The 27,633-nt window shown below is 34.3% G+C and overlaps 2 protein-coding genes across 3 annotated transcripts; both read right to left on the bottom strand.

The window, feature by feature from the left end:
- Positions 1-859: 859 nt before the first annotated feature.
- LOC110996881 (GATA zinc finger domain-containing protein 14) lies at positions 860-5,209 on the bottom strand. Its single transcript, XM_022264761.2, has 4 exons — positions 3,076-5,209; positions 2,142-2,333; positions 1,510-1,679; positions 860-1,423 (listed from the first exon to the last, which is right to left on the bottom strand). Exons 1-4 carry the CDS (start codon positions 5,011-5,013, stop codon positions 1,225-1,227), a joined length of 2,499 nt encoding a protein of 832 aa, XP_022120453.2. The 5' UTR covers positions 5,014-5,209; the 3' UTR covers positions 860-1,224.
- Positions 5,210-5,483: 274 nt separating this feature from the next.
- Positions 5,484-27,489, bottom strand: LOC110996688 (protein FAM107B). Of its 2 annotated transcripts, none has more exons than XM_045629762.1 (4): positions 27,334-27,489; positions 14,155-14,359; positions 8,910-9,013; positions 5,484-7,621 (listed from the first exon to the last, which is right to left on the bottom strand). In XM_045629762.1, exons 2-4 carry the CDS (start codon positions 14,280-14,282, stop codon positions 7,467-7,469), a joined length of 387 nt encoding a protein of 128 aa, XP_045485718.1. In that variant the 5' UTR covers positions 14,283-14,359; positions 27,334-27,489; the 3' UTR covers positions 5,484-7,466. The 2 variants fall into 2 exon arrangements, with proteins under 2 accessions (XP_045485718.1, XP_022120197.1); XM_022264505.2 differs by lacking the exon at positions 27,334-27,489 and adding an exon at positions 25,514-25,577.
- Positions 27,490-27,633: the final 144 nt, after the last annotated feature.

The raw sequence follows: 27,633 nt of genomic DNA, 5'->3' as shown, positions 1-27,633 counted from the left end.
TTACACACATAAGTTATTTTTCTAAATCTTCCCAACCCGAAAAAAACTTAAAACTGGTAATAATGGAACGTGAAACAAAAAAGCAATTGGTAAAATAATTACAACGTGATATACCGAGATGCACTTTATTACATATTCTTATTATTGTGTAGTATTGTTATAAATAAATAAGTTCTCCGAAGTGCTCCCTACATGTGTTCCTTATCCGTACAATATTCTGTTTATAAGTTCAAAGTTTAATACATATACTCAGTAAAAAGGCAATTGCCGAATTCGTTTATAGTGGCTCAACGTTTTACATACTTTAGTAACATTTGAAACACACCTAGATCGTGTTTATTCAATTGATTTTCAATGATCAAAACAGTCATTGATTTTCCAATTTACATTACTAGCGTCGTTAGGAACTAAATTCTCGAGAATTAGTACGGAATGAGAGCCATGTCCAGCAGAGCGTTGGTAAAAGCGCGCAACGATGCGAGACCGAAACTTCATCCCCCGATCACGTGTTAATAACACTAGATGCATTGTCAATGACCTTCATTGCAAGCATTCAAGCTATTTAAGAATGTATCAGGTGTGATAATGATTTTACGAGTACATAGAAGGGCATCTCGACAACTAATAAGAGATTAATCGACAGAAGGCGCGAAAAAACTGTTATACACCATGTAAAGATATTCACCTCATGTAGTCCAACTTTGACTTTGAAGAAAATAATAAATGAAGTTACAAAATGTGTTCAATTGTTCTGATAAATAAAATAAAGACTTTTTGGGTTTTTTCTTTGTTTTGACAAAAATTAAAGACATGTCATTTAATTATAATATATAATTAACTAATAATAAAACATTTCTAGTTTACTTTATACACGCAACTTAATTCTAAAACAAAGTATACAACGTAATATTAAATTAAACATTTGATTGTAAATCGAAACAGACTTAAAGAAACTTTGGCACATACGGCATACCGATACAACGAAGTTCTTACTTAAAATCACAACGGTTTAGGCTTATCATGTAAAAGTAAATAAAAGTCACCTGAGGAGAATGCAATTGGATAGAAAACCTTAATTTTATTTTGGGCCAGTTTCCACTGTTGCCTTCGAGTTATAGAAAATAATATTGGTCTGCAAGACTGCCATCTAGATTCCGAAGTTTTGACTATCAGGGAAAAGGTTTTTACTTACCCTAATTTATTTATCCCTAGCAATAAATTCTCTTAACAATTTCCAGTTCGTTTGCAATACATATATTCTGGTTCATATTCTTCGTATTCATCCTGATGTCTGTACGGACGACGTTCACTGTGCGTGTGTCTGTATCTCTGGTCCCTGGAAGGTGGACGGCGTTGTGGTCCTCGCCGTCTATCCCGATCCTGGTACGTCATACGTGAAGGCCTTCGTGGGGGCTGTCTTTTGCTGCAATCAAACATTCCAAACATTTTATTATCTGACCAACTAAAGGAGGTAATAAAACATCAAGAGAAGTTGTTAACATCTCATACTTTTTTGGGCGCTTCAAGTTCGGTATTCTTTTGCTGCTCTCCGGCCGAGTCTGATACTCTTCATCGTCTTCTAAGTCAGGGTCTCGTTCATCATGAGGCCGCGTGTGATGAAACAGAGGCCTGACTTGTGGCACGGCGATTGGGTACGGTTTCATTATTGGTACATGTACCTATCATTTAACATATATTACATTCCATTCGGTACAATAAACGAAAAAGAGGTAAACAACTTGGAAGGTAGATAGACCAATTAATATATTATAGTATTTGCAAAAAAGCAATACGTTTTATAGTGGAAACTTACAATGTTATTAAGGTAATTTATATTTGATTGAGAAATGATTTTCAATTAGGTACTTACCGTTAAATACTTACTAATAAATCTACTTGTATTTAGTATTGATTCGTTCCTGGTAAATATAAAAACACCTAGCAAAATAGTAAATACAAAACTTGTAACAAACATGCACATAATTACTATAATACATTTTATACAGATATCGTACAAGTCGATGACTCAATGGGTACAATAGAAATATATAGTTATATTTACAGAACACAATACACAATGCATATTGTTATTAAATTATTATAAAAATATAAATGTTGATGGTGATCGTCGTACTGCCTACCTGTTTTTCAACAGGTACAGGCACCGGCTTTTCTACCGGATATGGAACCTTTTTGTAGACCGGGTAAGGCACCGGTTTCTCAATCGGCACGGTTATCTCCCGGATGACCGGTATCGCAACAGGTTTCGGTACCGGGACGTGAACCGGATAAGGTTGAGGAACTGGCACTATCACTGGATGAGGTACTTCTATCTGCAAATCATCAATTGTTCTAAATGTGCGAAGGAAGGCCCGTTCCCGATGCATGAGGAAAGAAAGTATTCAAATTGCAAGGAAATTATAAATTAATGAGTGCACATCATGCAAACCAATTAGATAGGTAAGTTGCAACTGTGTATAGTTTTATGAATAGATACGAAGTAAAGTTGACGTGATGAGGAATTGTATTTGAATCTTATTCGTTGTCATGCAACATTGGTGTTCAGAGCTGCAGTACTTATGAAATTACTTACATAATCATAAGATAAACAAATTTAAAATTGTCAATAAATCTATATCAATATTGACTTACAGTTGTTACTAACGAAGGCATACCAAGCTATAGTTAAAATTAAAATCGAATCATATTATTAGATTTTCTTATTCAAAGAATGTTATTTAATGTGGTCTAGGATTAGATATCGCTTTCACTAGATATTGAACTCCGAGTGGCCAATGTAGCGTAAAGAGCCGTAGATCGGTGATCTTGTGTTAACAACTGGGTACTTTGATAATATTTAGATAGATTTTATTGATACATATTACAACTTTCTAAGACAATGCAGATATATCATTGGAAACTGATTTTCACCTTCAAACATGCTTCATGCGTGCTGATTTTTACAAGAGCAAGCGAAGAAAACAGTGCGAGACGCGTCTGCAGTCATCCGCATTCCACAGTTTTTCTTCATTAATTACATTGTGTGGCCTAAGAGCAACAGTGAAATATACTTACAGGATACGGCTTTGGCACTGGAACGTGGATGGGTTTCGTTTCTGATGCGTAGGTCTCATATTCACGGACGGAATCTTTGTATTTGGACTTCAAGTAACTTTGTTTCCATTTGTCGACTAGCTTTTTATAGTCAAAATCTTCAGGCGGATCGTTGTATCCTGGTCTGAAGGGTGGGTGAGAGGAATGTGTCAAATCATGGTTTCGTAGGTCTAACAGGTCTTCTTCCGATGTGTATCTGTTGCTTTCTTTAGGCCATTCGTATTGATTTTTGTAGCCGTGTGGTTTGAACCTGTGGGCCCAGTCCCCGAAGGAATTGCTTTCTAAATGTGTTCCATATTTACCACTCGAAGGTCTTTTGGGAATGTGCACGATATCATCGTGTTCTTCTTGAAATACTGGTTTTCGAAAATTCGTTTTATGTGAAGAGAACTCAGTCGGTTTAAATAAATTACCCCAATGTGATGTGATTGTGGGGGGTGTGGTGTAAAAGTTTTTCAAACTACTTTGATAATCAGTGACAGGTTTAAATTTCTCTGCAAAATGTATACTTAAATCATTGTTGTCACCGTCATCAAAGGGAGATTTTAAAAAGGGGTTATTTTTGATGTTCCCAAATTCCGTATCGGGGTGTTGATAATTATAAAAATCTAGATTGCTGCTAGCAGGAGTTATTTCATCGATGCTGTTGTTAAAAGGACGTTTGAAAGGATTTCCAAACTTTGAACCTGAAGTTGTATGGTTTGTAATGTATTCATACCGTATAGGGGATTTTTTACCATTTTCGTCTTTAGTGGTGTGATCCCAGGGTTTTCTTAATTTATCGTTACTAAAACTGTACTTTCCTTTTAGCTTATTTTTATTATTAAAATAATTTTGAGAGAATTCTTGATTCGCTAAATAATTAAGTTTCGCTACGTCCTTCTCGGTCTTCTGTGCTTCGCCATTAAGGTTAAAGTCGTTATATTTTAGGTGTGGAAGGGGTTTGACATTTTTATCAAAATCCTTGTTAAAATTATTATTTGCATTCGAGAATACTTTATCATCAGTATTTGTGCTGTATTGATTTACGTCGAGGGGTGTATTTTGATATCGAGTATTTATATTGTCATTATTATTCACATTTTTAGTAAAATAGGCATTAATGTTTGTGAAATCGATAACTCTAGGAAATTTAATCGCACTAGCGGACACAGGTGTTTTAAAATTAAGGTTTTCATATTCTTGTGGTACTACGGTTGTTGTAGTATATTTTTGGTACGAAGATTGGTAAGGCGGCGGATAATTATTGAGATTTATATCGCCATGTACTTGTGTCTTATCCGATTGAATGTAGGTGTCCTGACTTCTTGTATAAGCATCGGCATTTATATTGGAAATCTCGTCTTTTGATACGTTGTACTCAGGGTTGTATTCACGAATTTTACTCTTTTGCTTCGGATAGTTTAGCTTAGCCCCGTATATTGGCGAATTGCTATCACTGTCGATCTGCTCATATATTGATGAATCCGAAATAAACTTAGCAGGTTCGTTCAGGTTATCAAAACTAGGGGAAGTAAAGTAATTTAGATTACCGGATTGATACTTTGACATACTTGTTTGTAATTGTTCATCCGATGGCGAGGACTGACCGTCTGGAGATGAACCATAACTCTCACTAAATCCTGAGGAATCCAGATTAGTCGGGAACGCAGGCGCATATAATCTCGTGGACGACTCTTTATTGTTAGAAAGAAGGGTTGCGTAGTCAGGAGACGTGGGTACGAAGCCATCGTAAGGTCCGACATCGTTGAATCCAAAATTGGAGTAAGTGAGAACACTGGGTTGGGGCGTAGATTCCTCCGTGTCACTCGTTGTTAACTTTTTACTTTTAGTCCTTTTACAATCGGCATAGTGGAAGACCGCAATCGTCAGAAGTGTAACCCGAATCAGTTTATTCATGTCGATCGTTTACGAGATACGCGCAATTCACATCGTTCGAGAGCGTGGTTAGTGGCTAATGTCCGAGGAGCGACTGACGCCAGGGGAAATCTGCTCGCGCTACAGGGGTAGCGGCCGCGACCATCTGTAACGTGACTCGATTGTCCTACGAAAACGAAAGCGTTCACGCTTCGCAAACCTTTTAAATTTTCTTGGATTATTATCGTTGTTTGATAATAATCGATCATTCGCCGGACAATATTTCACACCTTTGAATTGTCGCGTCTCATACAAATTACTAATCACGTATTCGTGACTTCCTAGCTCATAGGTACTCTTTAAACTCGATAGCTAAATGGCAATCGCATTTCCCTCTAGCAAATTGCCCGTTACGCCGCATGTCCAATTATTGTTTGCCGTAATTATGTGTTTTTCATCGAGTCTTTCAAAATATATTAGATATTTAGATCGATATTCAAATAAAAAACACATTTTTGCTAAAACACTTTTATTTTTCTATGTAAATTATTACGAAACGGTTCATACAATTCAAGTCAACTTTATTACAAAATGGTCTTAAGTCTAAATAGTCACATAACAAACGTAAAATGGCCACGAGACACAGCTTCGCAAGCTGAAGCTTAAACAAACTTTTCACATGGAGTTGCCACTTTGTACTAAATCATCATTTTACTCTCATTTTCACCATCTCAAGCGAACATCCCGAAACCCCGAATCGATCACTTTTTAAAAATGTGCTTTGCCCTTACTCCATAGGATATATTTCTGACGAAAGAGATATTTCTGATGGTGGAAATGAGTCCAAGGTACTTAACAAACCATTAGCATAAAACACAAAATACCAGAAGAAAACTGAAGTGGAAGGAATAACGAGTGGAATTATGTTCGCTTTTGAAATTAAAGTTGTTCGAATACTTTCGTCATTTTCGCTTTCAAAAACAAGAACTTGCAGCAACTGCACGTTCAAAGTTGACTCTTATACTTTAGAAATAGATAAAAATCGAAAGCTACACGAGAGACAATATGAGAGAAAAAATGGTGAAAATAGCAAACACGGAAGAAGAGTATTTCAATATAATTAATAAATTTACAACCATCAATAAAAGTCATTCTCTGAAAATAATCAACAATAATGACTAATAGGCACGTCGGAGAAAGAAATGTTTTTCGTACGGCGACAACATTTATTTCCCGAATCCAAACAGATATTCTGGAGATTCGCTAGATATTATTTATCATTAGTCGGATTTACGATTACAATTACAAGATTACCTAAAGACCTACGAATCGGAACGACTACGGTCAGTAGGAAGTCGGGAGTTAGAACCTCTAGGTTACATAAAAATACAAAAATATCTTTTTCTATCACTTTCATGAACACGTCGATATCGAACATATTGGTCGACTACATTCGGGGACTACTCTGAACCTTCAATATTATATAAAATACTTTATGGCTTGGGAAAATATACGATTTTTAAGATTTAAGACAGCGATCATAAGACTACTTTCCAACTACCATGTAAATAGGGTTCTAAGTAGTTAACGTCTACTAACTACAAATATCCAATGTGTACTAAAATACCTCAAGGCCGCAGACGGCCATCCGCAGTGGACACCCGAGGACAAGGTGCGAAAGGGTTCGTGAGAAAAGTCATTCAAAAAGGGTTAGAAAAATATTTGTCTCTCTAGAAGTCGACGTTTACCCTCATCGTTACGGCTCGAGTCGATTCCTCAGTCGATCCGCTCATCCCGCGGGATGTGCGGGATATTTTTGGTAACAAATCAATATAAATTACACTTAAATATACCTTAAGACAATAAACTAAGAAGTCAACGTTAAACGACTACCAAATGAACGTAATTCAAAAATGATTTTGTGACACTTTCAGTGACTCCGTTCGAAGACAAAACACTAAATTAGGTTTTCCTATCTACAATAATAATAATAATTAATAACCGAATATTACACGCGCCGCCGAGAAAGCTCTTTCGCATCGCAAACTATAAACAATGGCGCCATCTACGAGACGCCGCAGGAACTCAGAGACCTGCGTCTCTCGTGGACCGCAGAACATGTTTAATATTTATACGATTATTAAAAGAAAAATAGTCTCTTTACTTTATTGAGTACTTAAAGAGATAATTCCAATCTAACTGCCTCCACGTTTCTACTACAATGATTTACGATATCATGTAGATGGCGCCGCAATCAGAAATCATAGATTCATATACGAAAATCCATTGCGTCGTTAGGCCCGTTTTAACCTAATCATTTTTATTTATACATTTTCACAGTTTACTACGATTGTTTTTTTAAATATGATAAAAATTGTCCGTTTAAACATTGAGACGAACGGTTATCTCTCAATTGTATTAAATAATTGAATCTATCACATCGATAGGTGGATGAAATAAAGCGTGGATTGAAGATGTGGAGGTAAGAAAGGTACTTAGTGCGCAGACGCGGCGGGAGATGGCGGTGCCGCGTGTCTGAGTCGCGCGCGCACCTCTTGCAAGGTCGGGTTGGTCGCGGGGTCGATCTCTTCGTGACTCTGCTCGGCCTGCTCTAACCTGCGAGCGCGTTCAGCTATGGCCCTCTCTAACTCTGAAAAATTTCATTTTTTTTTTATTCAAACATCGTGTAAAATGCCTTGGCTTGGAATTACGCTTGGCATTTTTTTACACTATCGAGCGATAACATTCCGAGAACGAGGTGATGACCTTCACGATAAGACATACTTCATACCTTATGCTAAGTGTACACGGACGATAGTGTATTGATAAGCTGTGACAATAATGATCATCTCAAAATTTTAGGTAATTTAATCGTTCCAAGTTTAATGAAGTCTCTGTCTCTGTCTGAGTCGTGTGCGAGTCCTTATTGACAGAACATCGTCACCTACTAGTGTTGAATCGTGTTCGATAAATAGTTATTGATCATTAAGGTTGAATGACCGATGCACCTGCCCCCGAGGCCTGTTGGTATCCGTCAGAATGCAGCGAAAAACAACCGAAACTTGACTTACTTACGTGTCTGGAGAAACTGGTCGTTAACAACAAAAAGTAAAAGTTTAGTGGTGCTTGAGGCTAAAATTACGTTTTGGGATTATAAAAAGCCGCCGCAGCCCGCTCACAGCCGGACAGTCGATAACCACCATATTAACTATTTGGTTACACTATTTTTTATCATTTCAGCTGTTCTCATTGTGTGTCAATTAACTTAACCTATTAGGGAAGGTTTAATTATTTTATATAACAATTTAGATAACATCTTGTTAATGCACTGAACTCTTCCCGGTGTATTTTATTTACTATTAGGTAATGCAACTCAATATTTGCATGAATTGCCACTGATTAAAAACGTATGTTAGGAATATATTTTGTAACCTAGATACCTACTTTCTATTAATTGCACTTTTATGCTTAGTCATTTTTTTATTTGAAAAGGTGAATGTTGGCATTGTCTTTGGCAGATATCATTATTGCCAAAATTATATTTTCGTTAAGGAAGCTGCTTGAAATCCATCGCAGTTATTAAGAAGTTTGTTTTGACTATACATAAATGCACTTAATTAACATAATATGTTTGACGAAAACGAATAAACCTAGATTAACTGAGTGAATACGCCTAGAGCGAAGTAACATATCTAGATTAGTATCTTTATATGTCTTAAATATTATCTATAATTAATCTATGTACCTACTACTTTTAAATGAATTTCATTTTACAGTACGCATTTGTCTCACAATTAAATTATCTGTAAGCAAGTAGGGAAATGCAAATGTTTACAAAAGTATTTCTGTGAATGCAATATATATATATGCCTAGTTGAAGCTCTTTTAGTAACACGTCGCTAAATAGCTGCGCTAAGCTTCATTTAAAATAAAGTTACCTGGCGTTTCCCGGTTCTCCTTTACTTGGTTCATGAGCTGCTTCTCTTTGTGTTTTGAAAGGGCCTTTTGTAGTTCGCTCTTCTGGTTCAGAACATTTTTCCCTCTGCAAGGATAAGCGTAAAATGAATATTAAATTCTTATTTTAATGTTATGAAATAAGTGATGAATATTAATCTGCCAATTACTTATTATGTATATTAAGAGTTATTTAATTATACATCTTTTTAGTTAGATATTCGAATAGTTGAATATTCGTAGATAACAAACTAATGATGAAATTCTAATCTTTACGAAGCTTAACTGCAGAAATAGGACAAGGTTTGACCCAAAAAGGTCTAAGCCATCTAATAGGTACCTGCTTTGTTCTACAAATGGAAGCTAACAGCTGTGATAAAACTATGTACGATAAAAGATCATTAACATTTTTAAACAAAAAAAATGATTAATTTCTGATATTAATGCTAAAGAAAAAAATTAAACCTTTCTGTAGGTCGAAAACTCGTCAATAGATTAAAAGTTGTTATTAATTAGTTAGTAAAAAATAAAAATCTTGAAACTAAACTATTGTTTTATTTCACAAGCATATAAAAAATCGTGGTATCGATAAATGTATAGATAATATATATTTATCCAGTAACCAATAGAAACGTTGAATTTTTTCGAGGTCTCCCAATTGTTTATCCCAGAAACAATATCTGTATAACGCAATACGCATAAAGACACACATCGGACATCTCTTTCTCACGTCTGACGTCTTTAAAACATTTTATCAATCATCGATAAGAGAAACTAAGGCCACGATTATAATATAGTTAATTAGGTTTTAAATGTAATTTTATTTGAACATATTTCTGTTGTTATGAATTGCGTATTAGAGATTAAGCAGATAGTTGATGAAGTTCGAGGTAAAACATATTTCTTTAAAATTATATATTATTATTTTACATTAATTGCTGAGTACATGAACGTATTGCCGTATTTGAAATAAAAGTATCATAAAAATACTTTTACTTCAAATTAAATGGCTTACTAAATTGAACTGAAAGAACCCAAGTAAAAACTACATGTGTACCTATTATACTTTTGTTTTACATTGCTTATAGTCTTCTCAATTACTATTTAAAGTACTGATCTAAAATTACGTGATCTAAGTTACGGGGTCCTAATTCGACGCTTCTAAGATGAACGTTAGCCTGACTAATTTAAATTACGCCTTCAATCTGTCAGCTTGTAAAATGTTAGCGAAATACGCAGTGACGGAGCAGCTGTGTAGTAACGCGGCTGATGATATTTTGTACGTAGTATCTTATCGTAGGTACAATTTTCGCTACCATATAAGGTAATGTTTATTTCAGTGATAAGCACTCTACGAATTCACTACACAATGAGGAAATTGAATTTATATAACATAATGATGTTATATCGGATAAACACACGTGTAGGTACTTATTTACAGAATCCCAAGCGCTAATTAAACAGAGTAATAATATAAAAATGATAAATGTAATGACCACATGGGAATTCTTTTTGGGAAATTCCCCATTGGGATTAAATAGTAGTACTTAATGTTCTTCAACTACAGTTATACATTTACAAAAGCATTCCCATAGCCGGCACCTGCACATGTGAACTATTTCGGTGCACTGACGTCATCCAAGTTATTGAATTGTAAGCATGTGCAGTGCAATCGAACCGCATTTCTGTTTCCTACGTCTATTGTAATCAGGAAAAGAGCTAATTATTTGTACATAACGCTGCCGACCATTTTGTAAACATGCTACTGTACAAAATTAGTATTATGTAGCTATAAACTGGTTCATTTCACGTGATAAAATGTTAAGAAGTATAGGTATATTGCTGTCAGGCCAAGGTTACAAGTTAAAATACTGGAACGTGAATTTATTAAATGATTTACATAACTCGACGTTTCGGGTGCTTTTAAATCGTGTCAAACGAGATACATTCGTTATACATAGGTCAATCTAAAAATCTTTATTTAATGTGTAGTGGTCGCGTTGACCAAATTAGGTACACTAGTGGAGCGGTGTTATTAGAGGTTTCGAACCGTCCCGAGTTCCTACTCTCCGGGAGATTCAAGTACTTGAGCCGAATTGAAATTATTTCAAGGTGTGTAATGTAATGTAAATATAGCCGATACGCAATTCGTACACCTAAAAATGGACTCGATTCGCGAATCGCAGCATATTGATTTTAGTGAAGAGGAAGGGAATTCAACAACGATGTAAATTTTGTCAGTGGATTACAATTTACGTGGGTTCTTCCTCAAAACATAGATTATTTAAAGAGGCCGACTTTGAAAAGAATACATTACACTTATGTTCTCAGTAATTAGACTAATCGAGACAGGTCTAGCTTGTGATTCACAATTATTGTTGGCTGAAATCACTTAGAAAATAGCTTGGAACGTACTGAAATGAAGTTGCTGCACCATTAACTTCATCGACTAAATTAGGCTCTGTTAATTGCAACAGACTCCGACGCGATGCTCTTCATTACTTCCTCGTCAGTTGAAAGTAATTTCTAGATCGAAATAACCGATTCCTAGTAACCGTTTCTGATCTGAAAACGGACTAAATCGGTACGGTTTATTAAGACGTCGAAATGCAACAATCTGATAGGTAATATTGCGGTAAATCGATTTGCAACCGAAATATTCTGCAATGGGAGACGTTACGAAAGTTGGCGAACTAAGTTATTTCAATCGCTTTATAAAAGATGTTTGATTCTTAAAACATATTTTCAAATAGATGAATGTTTAGGCTGTTTTTTCTTTTAGAAATTTATTCATCAAATTTACTCCAAATGGCAGTATTACAAAGAAGAAAGGATCCAATTAACGATTCTATTTGTTCCTACGTACTTCTCTTCCATTCCATAATAATGTATTATCTTTGCTGTTATTTACGTGTTTCGAAAATAATTTGCTCTCGCGACGTTCAGCAGACACATTGAATCACAGTGGCAAATCGGAATTGTTTCCTTCCGCAGCCAGGCGTACGGAAATCAGGCGAGCGTCGGCTCGAACGATGTGGAAATGGATTGAATCAACAGGTCAACGTGGTGACAAAGTGGATAACTGTTGGAGTAACTAACGAAACGTCACGGCAAAGCAGACGTGTCATCTAAACGCATCCGAAAACAATCAATGTTCATGTATTGTAATACATAAATATTTGTATGCGATCAGTAAAAGCAATAAACACAAATAAAAGGTATAATAAAAAAACACTTTTGTACGACAATAGATCATACGTAACACACGAATAGTACAAAGCGTATGGCGAATGGTCCACGATCATCGTCTGAGAAACTGTGAGCGACAGATGTTCAATAATGCCTCGGGTTCAGCACAGGATGTGGTGCACCTGTACAGAGGAATCCGGGCACAACAAAAACCAACTTCCAAGAATTGCAATTCTATTGAACACTGATAAAGGTTTTTCAATTTCTACAATGACGGCCGCTTTCTTAAACTAGAGTTCATGATTTACCGGATGGGCCGTATATTTTTCTATTTTATAACCACCTAAAATAGGAAATAATCTTGTCAGCACTTTTGTACATTGTTTTTGTATATTAAATCACTATTACTTTTAATATTAAGTAAGTCTGTTCTATACATAATACGCAAATTATTTAATATACATTCTTTGTTTCGTAGTTAATTAGCATAGATGTTTTAATCTTATCTTTTAAGTATAATAGATAGGTTAAATACAAAAATTCGCGAGTTTCTCTGCCGATATAAGTTTTGTTAATGCGATGGACGAATAATTATGATTCATTTAGGCACCTTTACAATAATTAATGTTCACAGCCTTGACCGATGATACGCTAAAAGCCTTTATAAGAAACCTTATACATTAACTTGGGTTCATTATATCAAGTAATACTATCTTAACTTATATAACGAAATTAACTGAGTTTTCACCAATTAGTCAATTTGTATAGGCAATACACACAAAGCTCGGTAAACTTTAATTACGAGCCTAGATATGCATACATCGGTACAGACTCGTGTAAATATTATCATAAATATTACGTAAAATTTGATAGCGAGTGCTACGATAAGCGCATTTTAACAGCGCCTACTCACAAATGTATAGGTACATACCTATACTTATATGTATTACAGCTGTTGACCTGTTTGTTATTCATATAAGGCATATTTGGCTCGAGAGTTCTTAGTAATATTGGTATTTTGGCTTCCACATAGCTACTATAGTTATCTTCATGATCTGTGACTAATTGTAGAGGTATATTGATAAATTAACAGACAAAATATTAAATTAATACACCCAGAATATTTCGAAACGAACTTTCGACTAATCCGCATATCAAAAGCAATGTTCTAGTAATGTTCTTATGCTCATCGAAACCTTGACCTTTATTTTTCTGCATACAAAAGCGCTTTTTCACTATTTGTGGTCCAACGCGACTTGGCAAGCTCTAGTGTTCTGCTTCGGTGCTACATTACGTCAAATGGCAAAGGCTACTAAAACACTTTCCGAAGAGAGCCGACCATAAGCTGTTAAAGTTGACTATACATATTTTATACATGACGTCATTAAAAACACGATGATCCTGTTTCGTTGGAGCGCAATAAAATCACTGATAATTTTGAAATTTTGATATTTATCTTACGTATACTTTTATTTATACGCTAGTATACAGCAAAAGGTATCTCTGGTCTATTTTATAACTAGATGCAGACGAGGCGCGGCAAAGGCTCGGTTGACTTGTATCACTATCGTGCGCAACTCAATCAGACAATATCAGCGTGTCTAATGCATTCAAGGAAATATGAACGTGATGCTCAAAACTTTGAAATACCGCAACAAAAAATATATTAATATGGTAATTAATGCTTGTACGCGATGATATGAATATACGAATGACAGTAGTAGGAACTATTGTTATCAAGTGCACAGAGCCGAAAACATTATTTTACTTTAACTTCAAGTTCTTAGATGACAGTGGCCCGTAAAGATTAGATCAAAGAAAACGCCGCGAGATTATCGTATAAGATGAACAGACATCGCTAAAGGATTCCAACCACGAAAATCGGTATCAGAAGGCTTAATCTTCAAAGTAATAAGGCGTACATGTAATAACCTCAGAACGAACGAAGAATATAGCAGTAAATAGAAATCAGTGAAATGCTTACACCTTCCACATTTCAGCATCGTATTTAAGTATTTTTTTAAATTAAGTGCGGCTTACATCCTCTGATTGAAGAGCAGTTCTCTATGTAAGTCCATCCTCGCAGAATTGTCCAGGCAGGGGTTGTTAAGCCGACGCGGGGCGATCAGCCCTTCGTCCACGGCCCCTGCCCCACCCTCCTGGACCATCTCGGTGTCTGCTCCCAGCTCGGATGATATTGCGGGACTCGAACGTCCACTTCCAAACTCAAAGTTGCCGGCCTCGACTAGAAATAAAAAACAAAAATTAAGAAACGAGTCGAATATCTGTGTATAACTAGTTACGTATATTAGTAGTTATTCAGAAGATTGGGCGCAGAGATTATGGAAGGGTTTAAAGACACTTGACAATGGACAAGGATTAATAAAGAATTCTCTAAATTCCTAATCAGTCTTTTCTGATAACTCAGCATTGAAATTACTTTAGAAATAATAATAAATAGAAGCATTTTTTGTTTAGTTTTAAGATTTTGTTTGGTTATCGGATCTGGTATAGATGAAGTGACCATTTAGTCTTTGACTCAAAACATTGGTTTGATTTAGGTCAAATAATAAGTAGTCAATGACAAAAATAACACTTTTGTAAAGTTATTTATTTAAAAAAAGGTAGTTGGCTTTAATGATACGAATCCCAGAATGTAGTTACCTGGGACGTCTCGTCACGATAATATGTATAGACCGAATTGTTTAATGCTTTTAAACTTACCAGCCAAATTAACAATAATAATTAAGAATAAATTCATAATAGCCAAGTGTTTATAAAAAGATGGACTATGACCATGACGTATTAAAACGAAGGCAAAAACTTTACGATGAGAACGTTCTAGTTCGTTATTGTATTTACTCACTATGGATATTACAAAGAATTCTCAGCTTTACAATTACAAAACGTAGCTAAAACGATTGACAATTGCCAAATTCTATATCCAATTTCCACACACACTGCTGTTAATTAAAAATGCAATTACAACACGGCTTATATGTTATATGTTGTAAAACTGCAATCTAGATTTATGGTTGTGAAATTAAAAATCTTTGTAAGCGTTAGCCAATATAAACAATCTTATGAATCAGCATGATATCATCAGAACAAACCGTGACGCCTTAATAAAACCTTGCGCCCGCGCCGTAAGCGTTAGAATTTAATGACACTGCTGACTATCGTATAAATATAATAATAATCATTTATTGCAAGTATTTGGTTCAAAAATTTGTAAAGTGGTACAATCGTTAGTCCTCATATTTTGCCACAACAATGGTGCGCAAATTTGTCCCTAAAGGAATTTTACATTATTAGTCACATGAATTTGTCAATTCTTATAATTTAAATATTTAATTCTTTTGGTAAATTATTGTAAACTCTTATTTATCTTCACTAATTTAATATTTATCAAACGAATACCAGATAAAAACAGTGGTCACCTAACTTTAATCGTGTTAATTAAACCGAGTGCAACGTTTTCCCAACGTTGAATGCATTCCAGGTACACCGACTGCAATAACAGGGGATTAGGGAAACGTCCTGTCGAGAGAGGTACCTGCAGTCTGCAGGTTGCAGCCGCAATATTTTCGATTCGTTCGCGCTCGTTATCGTGGCCTCGTTCCTGCCACTTTGAGTTATGAAGTTTTTAAAGCCATGGGATCGCGAGATTAATTGTAAATACAAATTTTGACGTAAGAATTAGTTGTTAGTAAATACGGATAATTCACAAATAAGTAACTAGATTTAATGTATTTAAAATGTAGCATAGGATAGGTTTGGCATTTACAGACACAATTAAATTATATTCTATAATTATATGAACTGTTAGCTGTGTTTTATATACAAAGATCTTATTTAGAGATCTGTGTGAGTTTTAAACCTAAAACTGTATGGTATTATCTACAATACAAGTAGCGAAAGCAGGCAATAAAGGCCTCAATGACCCCAATCCCTTGTTGAGGAGCGTAGGCACTTGGTCAAAATAAATTCGTCAATTCAATTACAAATATTTCTTATCACTGAACTTCCAGAGGAAACTATAACGAGCGACGTTTAACAACCCACTTACAGATAACCAACTTGAACACTGACGTGCTTCCGAGTAGTAAAACACACGTTTTACAATTATTATATATTATACTATAGAATTGTACATATACTTAAACAAGTAATAATTTTGTTTAATTTATTGGTATTTGGTAAGTATGGTTTAAAAAATGATGTTAAGAACGACAGAGACGCAACATCTTTTAAGTTGCATTAAGATGAATAAATTATCTATATAATAATCACTTGCCATCCCTCTTAAAGAATGGTAGGTACACGCAAATTCTTGGTACGCCTTTTATCAATTCTTGTGGTACTGAAGTGGCACACACATACGTCTACATCATGACCTTTCCATTAGATTTCTATTTTACATAAACGTATGATTTGTAATAATTATTATTATCACTATTTAGATTAAGAAAATTTAAAAGACTGTATATTATTTACAATATCTATTATTATATTTTATTTCTATGAAAACAAAGGCTTGATTCAAAATCTGTTTTATTCGCGTAATGGGTAACTGAGGTTTAAGCGATTAGGTACACAATAAAATAAAAAGACTTACAATAAGATAATTACGTAATAAGATAATTATAAAAAATAACTTAAATTTAAACTTTCAACCTGACATTTTATATGCTATTTGCCATTATTGCATATGTTATCTAAAGTATATCTAGACAATTTAGATTTCACTAATGGGCCATTAAATCTTTAGACGTTTCTAGTGTAGTCCTAGTGTTATCTAAGTATCATAAAATGACAACTTCGCAACAATATTATATTTAATTTTGCTCTCACTTTAGTGAAAGTATTTATGTCTGGTACGTGTCTCTTTATCAAATACAGTATTGTACTCGAAAAATATAATAATATAACAATGACATTAATATGCAATTGGAGTTAAATCTATTTCTAATGAATTCATGATCATCAAATAGCATTTAAAATTGTTAACGACAAATTCAGATAAAGTGTTGGTTTTATTATAAAATACATTCTTCCGTCGTAAATGAAGAACCACTAGACTGTAAAATGACAATTAAAGAAATAACGCGTATCGTTGCACAAATCGCGTGTTGTCAGGGAATATTCTACCGGTGAGTTACGGAACAAGAGGAAGCTTGGGTGACAAATAATAATATTCTGAACATGATATAGAGGCAATTATGTTCCAAGATTATTAAAATGTTATTATGTTGCCATAAGAAAAGCACCAGGAAGACTTTCATTTGCCATCGGTTGAAGTACACTTTATGTAGGTGTTAGGTTATTTAAATCTAGAATTATTTCAGTGGCTCAAGTATTCACTGAATTTTAAGGGTCTAAGAGGGGTATTAATCTCTTTCAGAACCAGACAACAAAAGGCGGTCCCACCGACATCGAAAGCAAACCTTTTCAAGGTCGATATACGTAATCCGAACAAATTCTGAAAGATGAGAGGCGCATTCTGCGAGTCGAAATAGAATACAATTATCTTATAGCCATCCTCTTCTCTATCTTTGAATCTAACGAAAGATATTTTTTTCTTTAAGAATATTCTATACTACGTGGCAATAATAATAATGTATAATATTTGTACACTAAATTGACGAAACCATATAATCATATTTGCTATTTAAAAGGGCTCATTCTTTTTCATAAACATCAGTCGGTTTTCATTAAATGGATTGATATAAGCTTGACCCCTGACACATAGTATTTTTAGCTCCCCATCCACCTTATTGCTCAGACAAGGTCAGGCTCGTGCTCATTTGCTGAAAACAATAATTGACGTCACCGCAACATTTGAAGGCTACGGCCGTTAATCTCCTTAAGGGCGTCATAAATGCCAGGCAACCGTACGTTTTTCTAGCAGTTTCTTTTATTTCATTTCACAAGTAACTTCCATGTGACGACCTATGACTACGTAGTGCTTTACACTTTACAGCTTGGCTTAGGCACTTGTAGCACATAAATGTGCATTCTTATAATTTTCCATTATAAGAAAACGTAATTAGTAAACAATTTATACCAGCTTCGCATGCTTTTCTCGTTAAATTTAAATATTAAAAATTGCTTAAATATAAAATGCGAATAATTTGCATATTTCTCAATACGGCTATATCATCAAAGACTTTAAATGCTACTGAACAAGATAGCTGCTTACTTTTTAAGCCTTGAAACGTTACAATGTTCATAAAAAAATTAATACGATAAACCTGAAGGTAGTATTTTGGCCCAACATATGTAAATTACGTCCACGTATACACCGGAACTGCATACTGCTCTGTATAAAATACCTATTTAAATATTTCTATTCAAATCTAGAATGGACAAGGTTCGAGAGGCAGAGACATGAGGAGAAATTGGTTATGCCGGAATGTCATACGGATTTATAAAAGTAAAAACACTTTTTGTACTACACAAAGATAGATACTACTTATAATTATTTACAAAAATTTGCCAAGTTCTTCCTACAAGATCCGTTATAAATCGACTACATCTACTAGTTTTAAAATCTCTTGTTATACTGTTAATGAATATTTGAGTGAAACATTGTAATTTTTATTTACTTAATAATACGTAATTCAAGAATATACGAAGAAAAACAAATTATAACACATATGTATTATTCAACCATAATAACCAGCATATTTTTGGTAATTAAGAATTATTATTATTAATCAACGCGTTTTTAAGTAAATACAAAGAGGATTTTAAAACTTTCTCTACGGTTCTCAATTTTTTACTACCCATACCTCAATATTTATAGGTACTTAAAATGTGTTGACTATTCGGTTTATCTTTCATCGTTTAAGTACTCTAGGCTTTCATAAAGTATGTACTTTGAAATGTTTAAGTGCGTCACATCTCCTCAACAGAAATCCTTACGAGTTATATTTTTCTTACATTTCAACTCCACATTTACTGTATTCAAATCATGAGGAATCTTACTCGGTATTTATTTTAAAACTATTTTTAATTCATATACAATTCTTCATATATACAGGTATCTGTTTTTAATTTTGTAATAAATTTGTTATAAAAACTGCACATTCTATAGTTTAAGATTAGAAATAGGAAAAGGGGAGAAGTGTCTGAGCATTTCGAATTGTAATAGTCTGGGTTCAAAAAATAAACATTTTGATAAAGCGCTAATGTCGAGAAGACAACAAAAGTCACTACAGTATCCATTTTTTGTGTGAATATGTTCATGTATTATCTAATTAGAACAATACTGGCTCTATAATGAAACAAAAAGGTGTGTATTCTAACAAGTGCCATTGTCTCCAGTGACTCAATGCAAAATAATTGCAATAATAAACGTATCACATTTAACTTTACGAAACAAGGGAGACACCGCGCCTACTTAAATTGCTTAAATTTCTTCAAGCTCTATTAATTAAATTGTTATTAATTTTGATTTACAACCAATATCTTAGATATAACATAATATCATTTCTTAACCTTATTTAGTAAGTTACCTCAAAATTCAATAAAATTCTGTAATATCGATAAATAATTAAGGGAAACATTGATGTCGTAAAGTTTTCTAGCGACGTCCACTCGAGTAAAAGGTTAAACTGGGCCTCAAAAGGTCAGGACGTCGATGATAAATGTGATTTTAATTGAAACTCGACGTACTGTCGTCAACTAACAAGAAAGTATATTTCAATACTGATTATAAAATTATTCGCTAACTTAAGCGTCGGTGGCGAAGAAATAAGTTTTTGTTTATATTCTCAGCTATCAAGTACAAAAAATTATCAAAATATCGCGTGCAATTGCTTGAAATAGGCTAGTCTCTCTGTGGCTGAATTAATCTGTAATAGGTATTTAAATGTCAGACGCGTCCTAAATTCCCTTGCAAGCAATCAGCTCTATGGAACCGGTATCAATTAAAATGTGGCCTAGGTTACGCAACATTTCATCGCTCCACATAACGGTATTTCATTATGTACAAAGCTCGAGTAAATATAATCGACGATCGACGCTAAAAAGCTTTTGTTGTAAATTAATCAGAGAAAAATCTATTTAAAAATGGAACAAACAACAAGTAGAGCGAACCATCTTTAAGCTCCAATCGTCCCATATTTCGTATTGCGCCAGTTTACAGGAATTCTTAAAAGTTAATTTGTTACGTAAGCATTGGAACTGGCATCTAACAATAAAGATACGTGTTTACGTCCAGAAAAATATTCGGAATGAAGAAATATTGCTCTCGAAAATGTAGCTTCGTTAGAACTATAAGTTTACGGCCAATAAAATTTAAATGCGTCGGGAACATTTAGAAGAAGCACTTAAGAGGATTGTACAATTCATGGCACCCTCAAAGCGATTGCCTCGATAGGTGCGCTGAAGTCGTCGGGCAAGGGGACTTAAAATTTTGCACCCTTTGTGCTGTAGCCTTGACTTACATGAGTACAGTTCCATACCTGCGCACTATGTCGTGTCTAAGTATTCAACCGTTGACGACACCATTCAATAAAATAATATTGCTCTTCTTTGAAACGTTCGCAGGTGACGTTATAGAACCGTAAATCTCCTATTCGATACGTCACCCGATACATAAGCCACTTCCTGATGCGGGCGAGCACGATTCACTTATTAGATGTGACGACAGTTTGAATATTTTCCCGTGGGTCCCGATGGCCGAGGTCAAATACAATAACCGAAGCTCCGAGACGTAATTACCAACAAACGAAGCTTAATAAGACCAATAAAATCCATAGGCGCATACATTGTTAAATTGCATTTAAATTAGAGGTTCGTCTCTTTGAATTTAACAGCCACAATCGTTTGTCGGCGGGTTCTGCGGCGTGCCCAGATATGTTTTTAAAATTAAAGTCTTTTGTTGTTAATAACTAGTGTCCATCGTAACCACGCTACTAATCGCCCTAGAGAGTCACATTCAAATGATTTTAGGGTGTGCATTGAAAGGGTTGTTTTATAAGGGACCAATATCGTCCCCACATTTTTGATACTATTTGCTCATATAACTGACAACAAATTTGAATGTCTACTTTAATCAGTAGTAGAATGTCTATTTTAATTAGTTTTAACCTAATAAAAGCAAGAAAATACATGTAAATAAAAATAACGACATACCTAGGTTTTAAAGTGTCTGCTAAATAAGCCGAAGTAAAGCAACAAACAAATTCTGTGCTCATTAATCATAACAAAGGCGACCCATTCGTTTCATCATAACTCCTGTATTTGTAAACAGTACGTGTTAAACATAAACGCATCAACATAATGCAGCACCCCCGCATTGAATAGTAGCACAATAAAAACAAACGTAGAAAACGATATTAGATCATAATGTACTATGTTTAAATACTAATTTCCTTCAAATTTATTAAAAACAGTGGCTAAGGAATGACCAGCAAGCGCATTAAAGCAACGTATTTAAATTTGTAAAGAGTATTCGTTGCTTTTGACAACAATTAAGTTACTGAACTACTCGTACTAGGTTGGGTAATACAACTAGTTATTGTAGAGAATGCAAAGAAGGCATTTAGAACATAACTCCTATGCGAAACCAAAGCAAACCAAAGAAATATATATATAAAAAGGAAGCACGTAACATTACATATAAATATTAAACGTACTATTAAATAACTAATGTGTAATTCAATAGTAGGATCATCACTACGCAATGTATTATATGTAATAGTTACTTTTAAATATCGTTAATAACTATTGGCGAATCGGTTACTAATGCTCAATTAATTTAAAGGTTAAATATTTTTGGCCTTAACATATAACTTCGAATTTTATATATGCAGAGTCTACGTTCGTAATAGCCTGTACATGTGTGTGTAGTATTAAGTAACTAAAACATTGTTTAAATTTTGTTATAAATGCAACGTTTTAATTTTTAAGTAAGGCAAGTATTTTTTACATTAACACCCAGGAAAACATTTCTCAAAACGTAGGATTTTCTCAGAATTTAATCTAAATAAACGATAACTATAAATGAATAGCATAATCTTGATTTTATACAACTATAGTTACGTATTGTGTTGCTTCTAACTCGTTAGAGTCGTAAGAGAGATAAGTGCGTATTACAAGGACTTCAGCTTGACAATGTACTTCATAATGACTTAACTTCAGGGTTAATTACTAATTAGAATTATGAATTTTAATAACCACGCCTCGATGCGTATTTTGCGCAATCGACTTGTATCGACAATTACAATTAACAACTATCAATTTGGTTCGTTTAAGGTTATAATTGGAGTAATTGGGCCAACACTTTGTACACGTTATAGTTCTTCTTCGCCTATTTTATTTCATAATAAAATCATTAAAATCTTCCAATGTAAGGCCTTTATAGTAAAAATGATGTCGAGATAATATATTTGATGAAAAAAAAAGATAAATTCCAAATTATCCTCTATCAACAAATTACAGTAATTGACGTTGCGTGTATAAAACGTTTTCGCACATAAAATCAAATTAGTAACGAGTCTTTAGGTAATGGCGGTGGGGTCAGTGACCTTTTAATTATTTCACGTATGCAAGTTCATTTGGAGCTTTATAAAGCACAGTTTTCACAAAGACTTGACTTCCTCCTGTCTTGCTGTGAAAAATTGTCCCGTTGTGTTCATTCACAGATATATGTGGACACTACTCTTAGCACTGTGTAGTGCGCTAAGCAAGTTTCTTACGAAATAGTGAGGGATACTCATAATATAATTACGTAATAATTAAATAAAAAGCAAGTTAACTCTTTGCAAACCGATAACATTTACGACCAATTCGATTGCTATTAAAGACAACTGAATACCAAACATTGCATAATTCTAACTACAAATCAGACAGTGGCCGACTTACCTAGTATAAAACTTTTAAAATATTTATTTGCTGTACTCCGCCAATTACAGATATACGTATATGAATTTCCAAACGGTGAAGTGCCATAGGGAACATCTACCTTTCTTTTAGATCATATCTGCTTTTAACAGAAAAATATGATACGCCATCGTCTTGAATAAGAACAATTAAGTGTTTAATTTCTTTATTCGGTAAAGGTGAATTCTTACCTGGATCGCTACTAACTTACACGTGACAGGTGTGTCGGAGACATAACCACATTACGGGAACAATTTTTAGCAAGTGTATCGATAGCAGGCGAGATCATCCCTCGCACGTTCACGGGCAGGGCGCAGGGCAACGACCCTTTAAGGCAGACGAAGCTTTCTCGGCCTACTTGCCGCCCGCCCAGTTTATGAATTCTTGTAATTGTCTCATTTTAAAAATAAATATATTTACAAATAATATATTAATATTACTTATTACGATGCTTCAACTGTATAATTAAAATACAATTTGCTATTATATTTTCCTGTTAAAAATGGTAATCTAAAATTTTCATTCGTATAACGTTGTGAACAATGAGAAGTTACATAACACAAGACAAAATATTTTATTTTCCATAGTAGTAAGTACAAGTATGTCTTAGCGGAGTTTTTTTAGAAGTGTATAAAAATGTATTGTATAAAACGATGTATAAAACGATGCTTGACAGGATTATCGACTTGAAAAATTCGTGCTCAAGGACTTCCTTACAGCGGAGCCCCACTCGGAACATGACACTTGCGGAAAGAGCTTTATTAACACTATGGCTCCCACGTGTTCAATTTGCAACCTCAATTTTTAGGTCAATATGTACCGATATTGATCATTATTTTTACTATGTATTCACTTAGTAGTAATTTATTCGAAACAAAAACAATTGATTTCTACTACGCATCTTAAATGTGTTGAATTTATTTTAAATTGGAATAAACTATTACATTCTATGGCAAAAGTAAAGCTCAGTAAGATAACCGCCAAGAACACAGAGAAGACCATTTATTTCTGTCGTTGCACTTCCTAAATATCATTATTCCTAGAAACCGCGATCTGTATCGTATATTACTCCTCACTCAGTTCTCAGCTATAACGAGCATAAACTGATTCTACTAGACGTACGGTCATAATTTAGGAAGGCATAAAACAACGAGTTTGTCATGATTATGTACTCGCTTCGCTTTGAAGAATTACAACAAATGCGTAATAGTCGTATCTTTCTTGACAAACATTGGCTGCTTACGTTTTCTTTCCATCTAAAACTGGCACATCGTGTGCGGTCAAGATTGTTACCAAACAAATCGCTAACAACAATTAAGTAGATATTTTAATGAAATTTTACACATCGCCTAGTAAGGGTGCATTTTCTCTTCATGATTATTATTGGAATCCATTGTTTGATTTCATTTTTTTGATTTAGTAATCATCATTCATTCATGCAGCTGTTGTTTTATTATAATTCTTGCACCCAATAGATAATGCAATAATTCGTATTATATGTTAAAGTGAATGCTGAACGCGTATAATATCGACTACGTTAGGCCGATATGAATATGGATGAGTCGAAAGCATTATGCAAAACAAAATGCATTTAGGTGCGTATGGCCACTGGGGTGCCCCGTGCCAGTGCCACCCAGTGTGCGCTTCTCCTACGATCCCTATCTCTGTGTCCAGTAGCAGTGCCAAACGCCACGACGCGCATACCTAATGCAGCTCGTGCCTTACATGCAAACTCAAAAATATAACTGTATTACCGCATTGCGATGTCAACATATTAAGATACGATGTTATCATAAAACGATTTCATTGTACGGTACCGCCCAGTTGTGTTAGTAAACATCAATATTCATTAATTACGAGCTAATAGGTTATTAAATAACTTTTAGAAGGCTTTTATTTATAAGAAAAATAGTGACCATAATTTTTGGAAAAAAAAACATAAAACGTTTGTATAATTGCGGTCGTGGCGTGCTTAATCGTCTGACGTGGGCACATGTGTATAGATAACGTGAGAACAACGCTCCATTGTAGGGCATCCGACAACAAAGCTAATGAGGAAAGCCGCTGACGATCATTTCACATAACATGAATTCCTAAAATTTCTATGATAATGCCGTAATGAAATTGGGCCATCAATAAATCACCAAATGTCATAAATACGCGATTAATAAAAGTCAACAATGAACAATAGCACACTGATCAAAGTACAATTACAAGCCAGTTAAGTATTCTCAAAGTAGACATAGAGGGTAGACATGTGGAAAGCAGATGCAAGGACGAACACAACAGGTATGTGATGAGGACTGTGCACTATGTCAAAACGGTCGGACATCGTAATCATGGACCGTGAAAGCACCTGACCATAAGTGCTTCTGTTTCACTCGCAACCGACGCGTGTGTTAAATGACAAGTGGCCATAGGATACGCAATCAATGGGTGCACAGTGCAACAATCAAACGGACTGAAACCTCGGTGAAATACTTTCGATCGTAATGAATTGTTATACCATTTTCGTAGACGGCCAGCATTTCTTGTATGGCAGGTGACGCTCTACGACTTCTCTCGCACATATTTATACGGATGCAGAAACTAAACTGAGCGGTGGCTCAGTGGCCAGCCGAACGACGTGTCACGGTCGCCTAACAGGATTACCTGTTCTACTGCGCAGGTAATGTGAGCCGTAGATATGGGCCACGAGACCTTAACCGGCTTATAATATTGTTAGGATTATGAGCTGACACGAGATTCAATTCGACCTTTAAAGAGGCTTAGGCCCGCTTTACAAGACAAGGTGTTATTAATATGAAAATATGCTTATCCTAATCTGCTTCATCTTACTGTGTTAATCGTTACTATTTTTACCGTACTATAATGTATAAGTCATAGACACCGGTAATGAGTGGCTCCGGCCACACATACCGCCTATGATGAAAATGTATCATTTAAGATTCCAAAGTAGGAATTTGGAACATTTTTAGAACAAGATAAGTGGTACTTATTGCTTTTTAAACAAAAAAGTTTTCGATAGCAAACATCATTAAACTTATAATTGTTAACCCTTTAATTATGTATGATCATAATAATCATAGATTTAATGCGTGTTGTGGTTGAGATGAGAAGAAGATTACCTGGTATAAAGTAACGGACGCATCCTTATTAATTAATATATACTTTTTCATAGCTTTTTAAAAAGTATATATTAATTAATATGGATGCGTCCGTTTACATAGAGAACGAAAAATTTTGGTAAAATAACTTTATGTAATTTCTAAATAAGACATAATTAATAAATACACCATTTTTTTAAGCAGTGTGTCAAATCTTCGTTTCTCGCAGAGAGTGACTACCTCCATGGTGAAGCAGCTTTTAATATTACTACTAGACAATAAAGGTATTATTTTCTTAAGAAAGGGGTAAGCCGTGACTCGACTGGCTTGGGTCAGCGTTAATTGCAGGTCGCGTTGAAAGGTAAGCCACTTAGCATCGTAGGCACTAGTTACCGGCTTGTCCAACTTAAACAGCAGTAGGTATTTGTAGTGTTTTTATTTCCCTTCGTTCAAAGTTTACAGTTTTATTCGACTACTATTTATTTCAGATTTACTTCAAACAGTCTTTAACCACTAAAAGTTAACTTATTACTTTTAGTGGTTAAAGACTTATTTAACAGATAATTATTTACATAACTCAACGTTTCGAGAGATTTTCGACGTAGTCAAGTCTTGCCAATATCAAATTTGAATCCGCTAAGAGAACATTTATTTCAATACATCTTTCTAGTACAACATAATAATTATATATTACTTCAAATTTATTGTTAACATTTCCAGAAACAAACCTATGAACATACAATTTGTGCTTTCTGTATTATCTATATATAAAATAAATTTATTATATCAAATGACCCATTATCGTATTTATAGAAATGTCGAATAATTTATATATAATGACAAAAGTGTACACTACTTAATTTAATATATGTAATTACTAGGTATGAAACAATGACAATAATTAGGAACCGTAACAGCCACTCAAGTTTTTGCCAGGCTTGAAAAACATAGGTTAAAATCTAACAAGCTGAAGTAATTATAAAATTGTTTTTATACATTGTAGAAACCCACCTTTATTTACCGCTCTAAAGGAAACTAGCTAGAGGTATTTTTGGAACTTGGTCCTTTTTGATACGACTCTTAAAACTGATCGAATATAGGAAACTATTTTTATGAAATAAAATTTGAATTAATAAGGTATTTATTTGAGCAGCCTAGCCTTATGTGTACTTAATGAGACTTATAATAATTTCTTAATTAGTAAAATAAACTTACTTACCCAGTATAATAACAAATTCGCGGTTAAATATAAAGGCACGTGTTTATTAGTCGATAAAATAATGTAATGTTTGATGTAATAAACGCCGTTACGCGTCTATCAAAATCGGTTCGAGCGTCGACAACACAACACACAGCGATCCTAGCTTCGGTTTGATTGATAAACAAACGAAGCAGCGCGCGCATTTTTCGACCAAATATTGCCAGCTCTAAAATATACTAAATTAATAATATTATTTATCCGAATATGATAATAATATATATTTTTTTATTTAGAAGTATGCATTACATACTTAAAATA

Source organism: Pieris rapae, chromosome 10, assembly GCF_905147795.1.
Source record: "Pieris rapae chromosome 10, ilPieRapa1.1, whole genome shotgun sequence".
NCBI lineage: Eukaryota > Metazoa > Arthropoda > Insecta > Lepidoptera > Pieridae > Pieris > Pieris rapae.
Note: the sequence above shows the minus strand (reverse complement) of the source record. Positions and strands in the feature narration are given on the sequence as shown.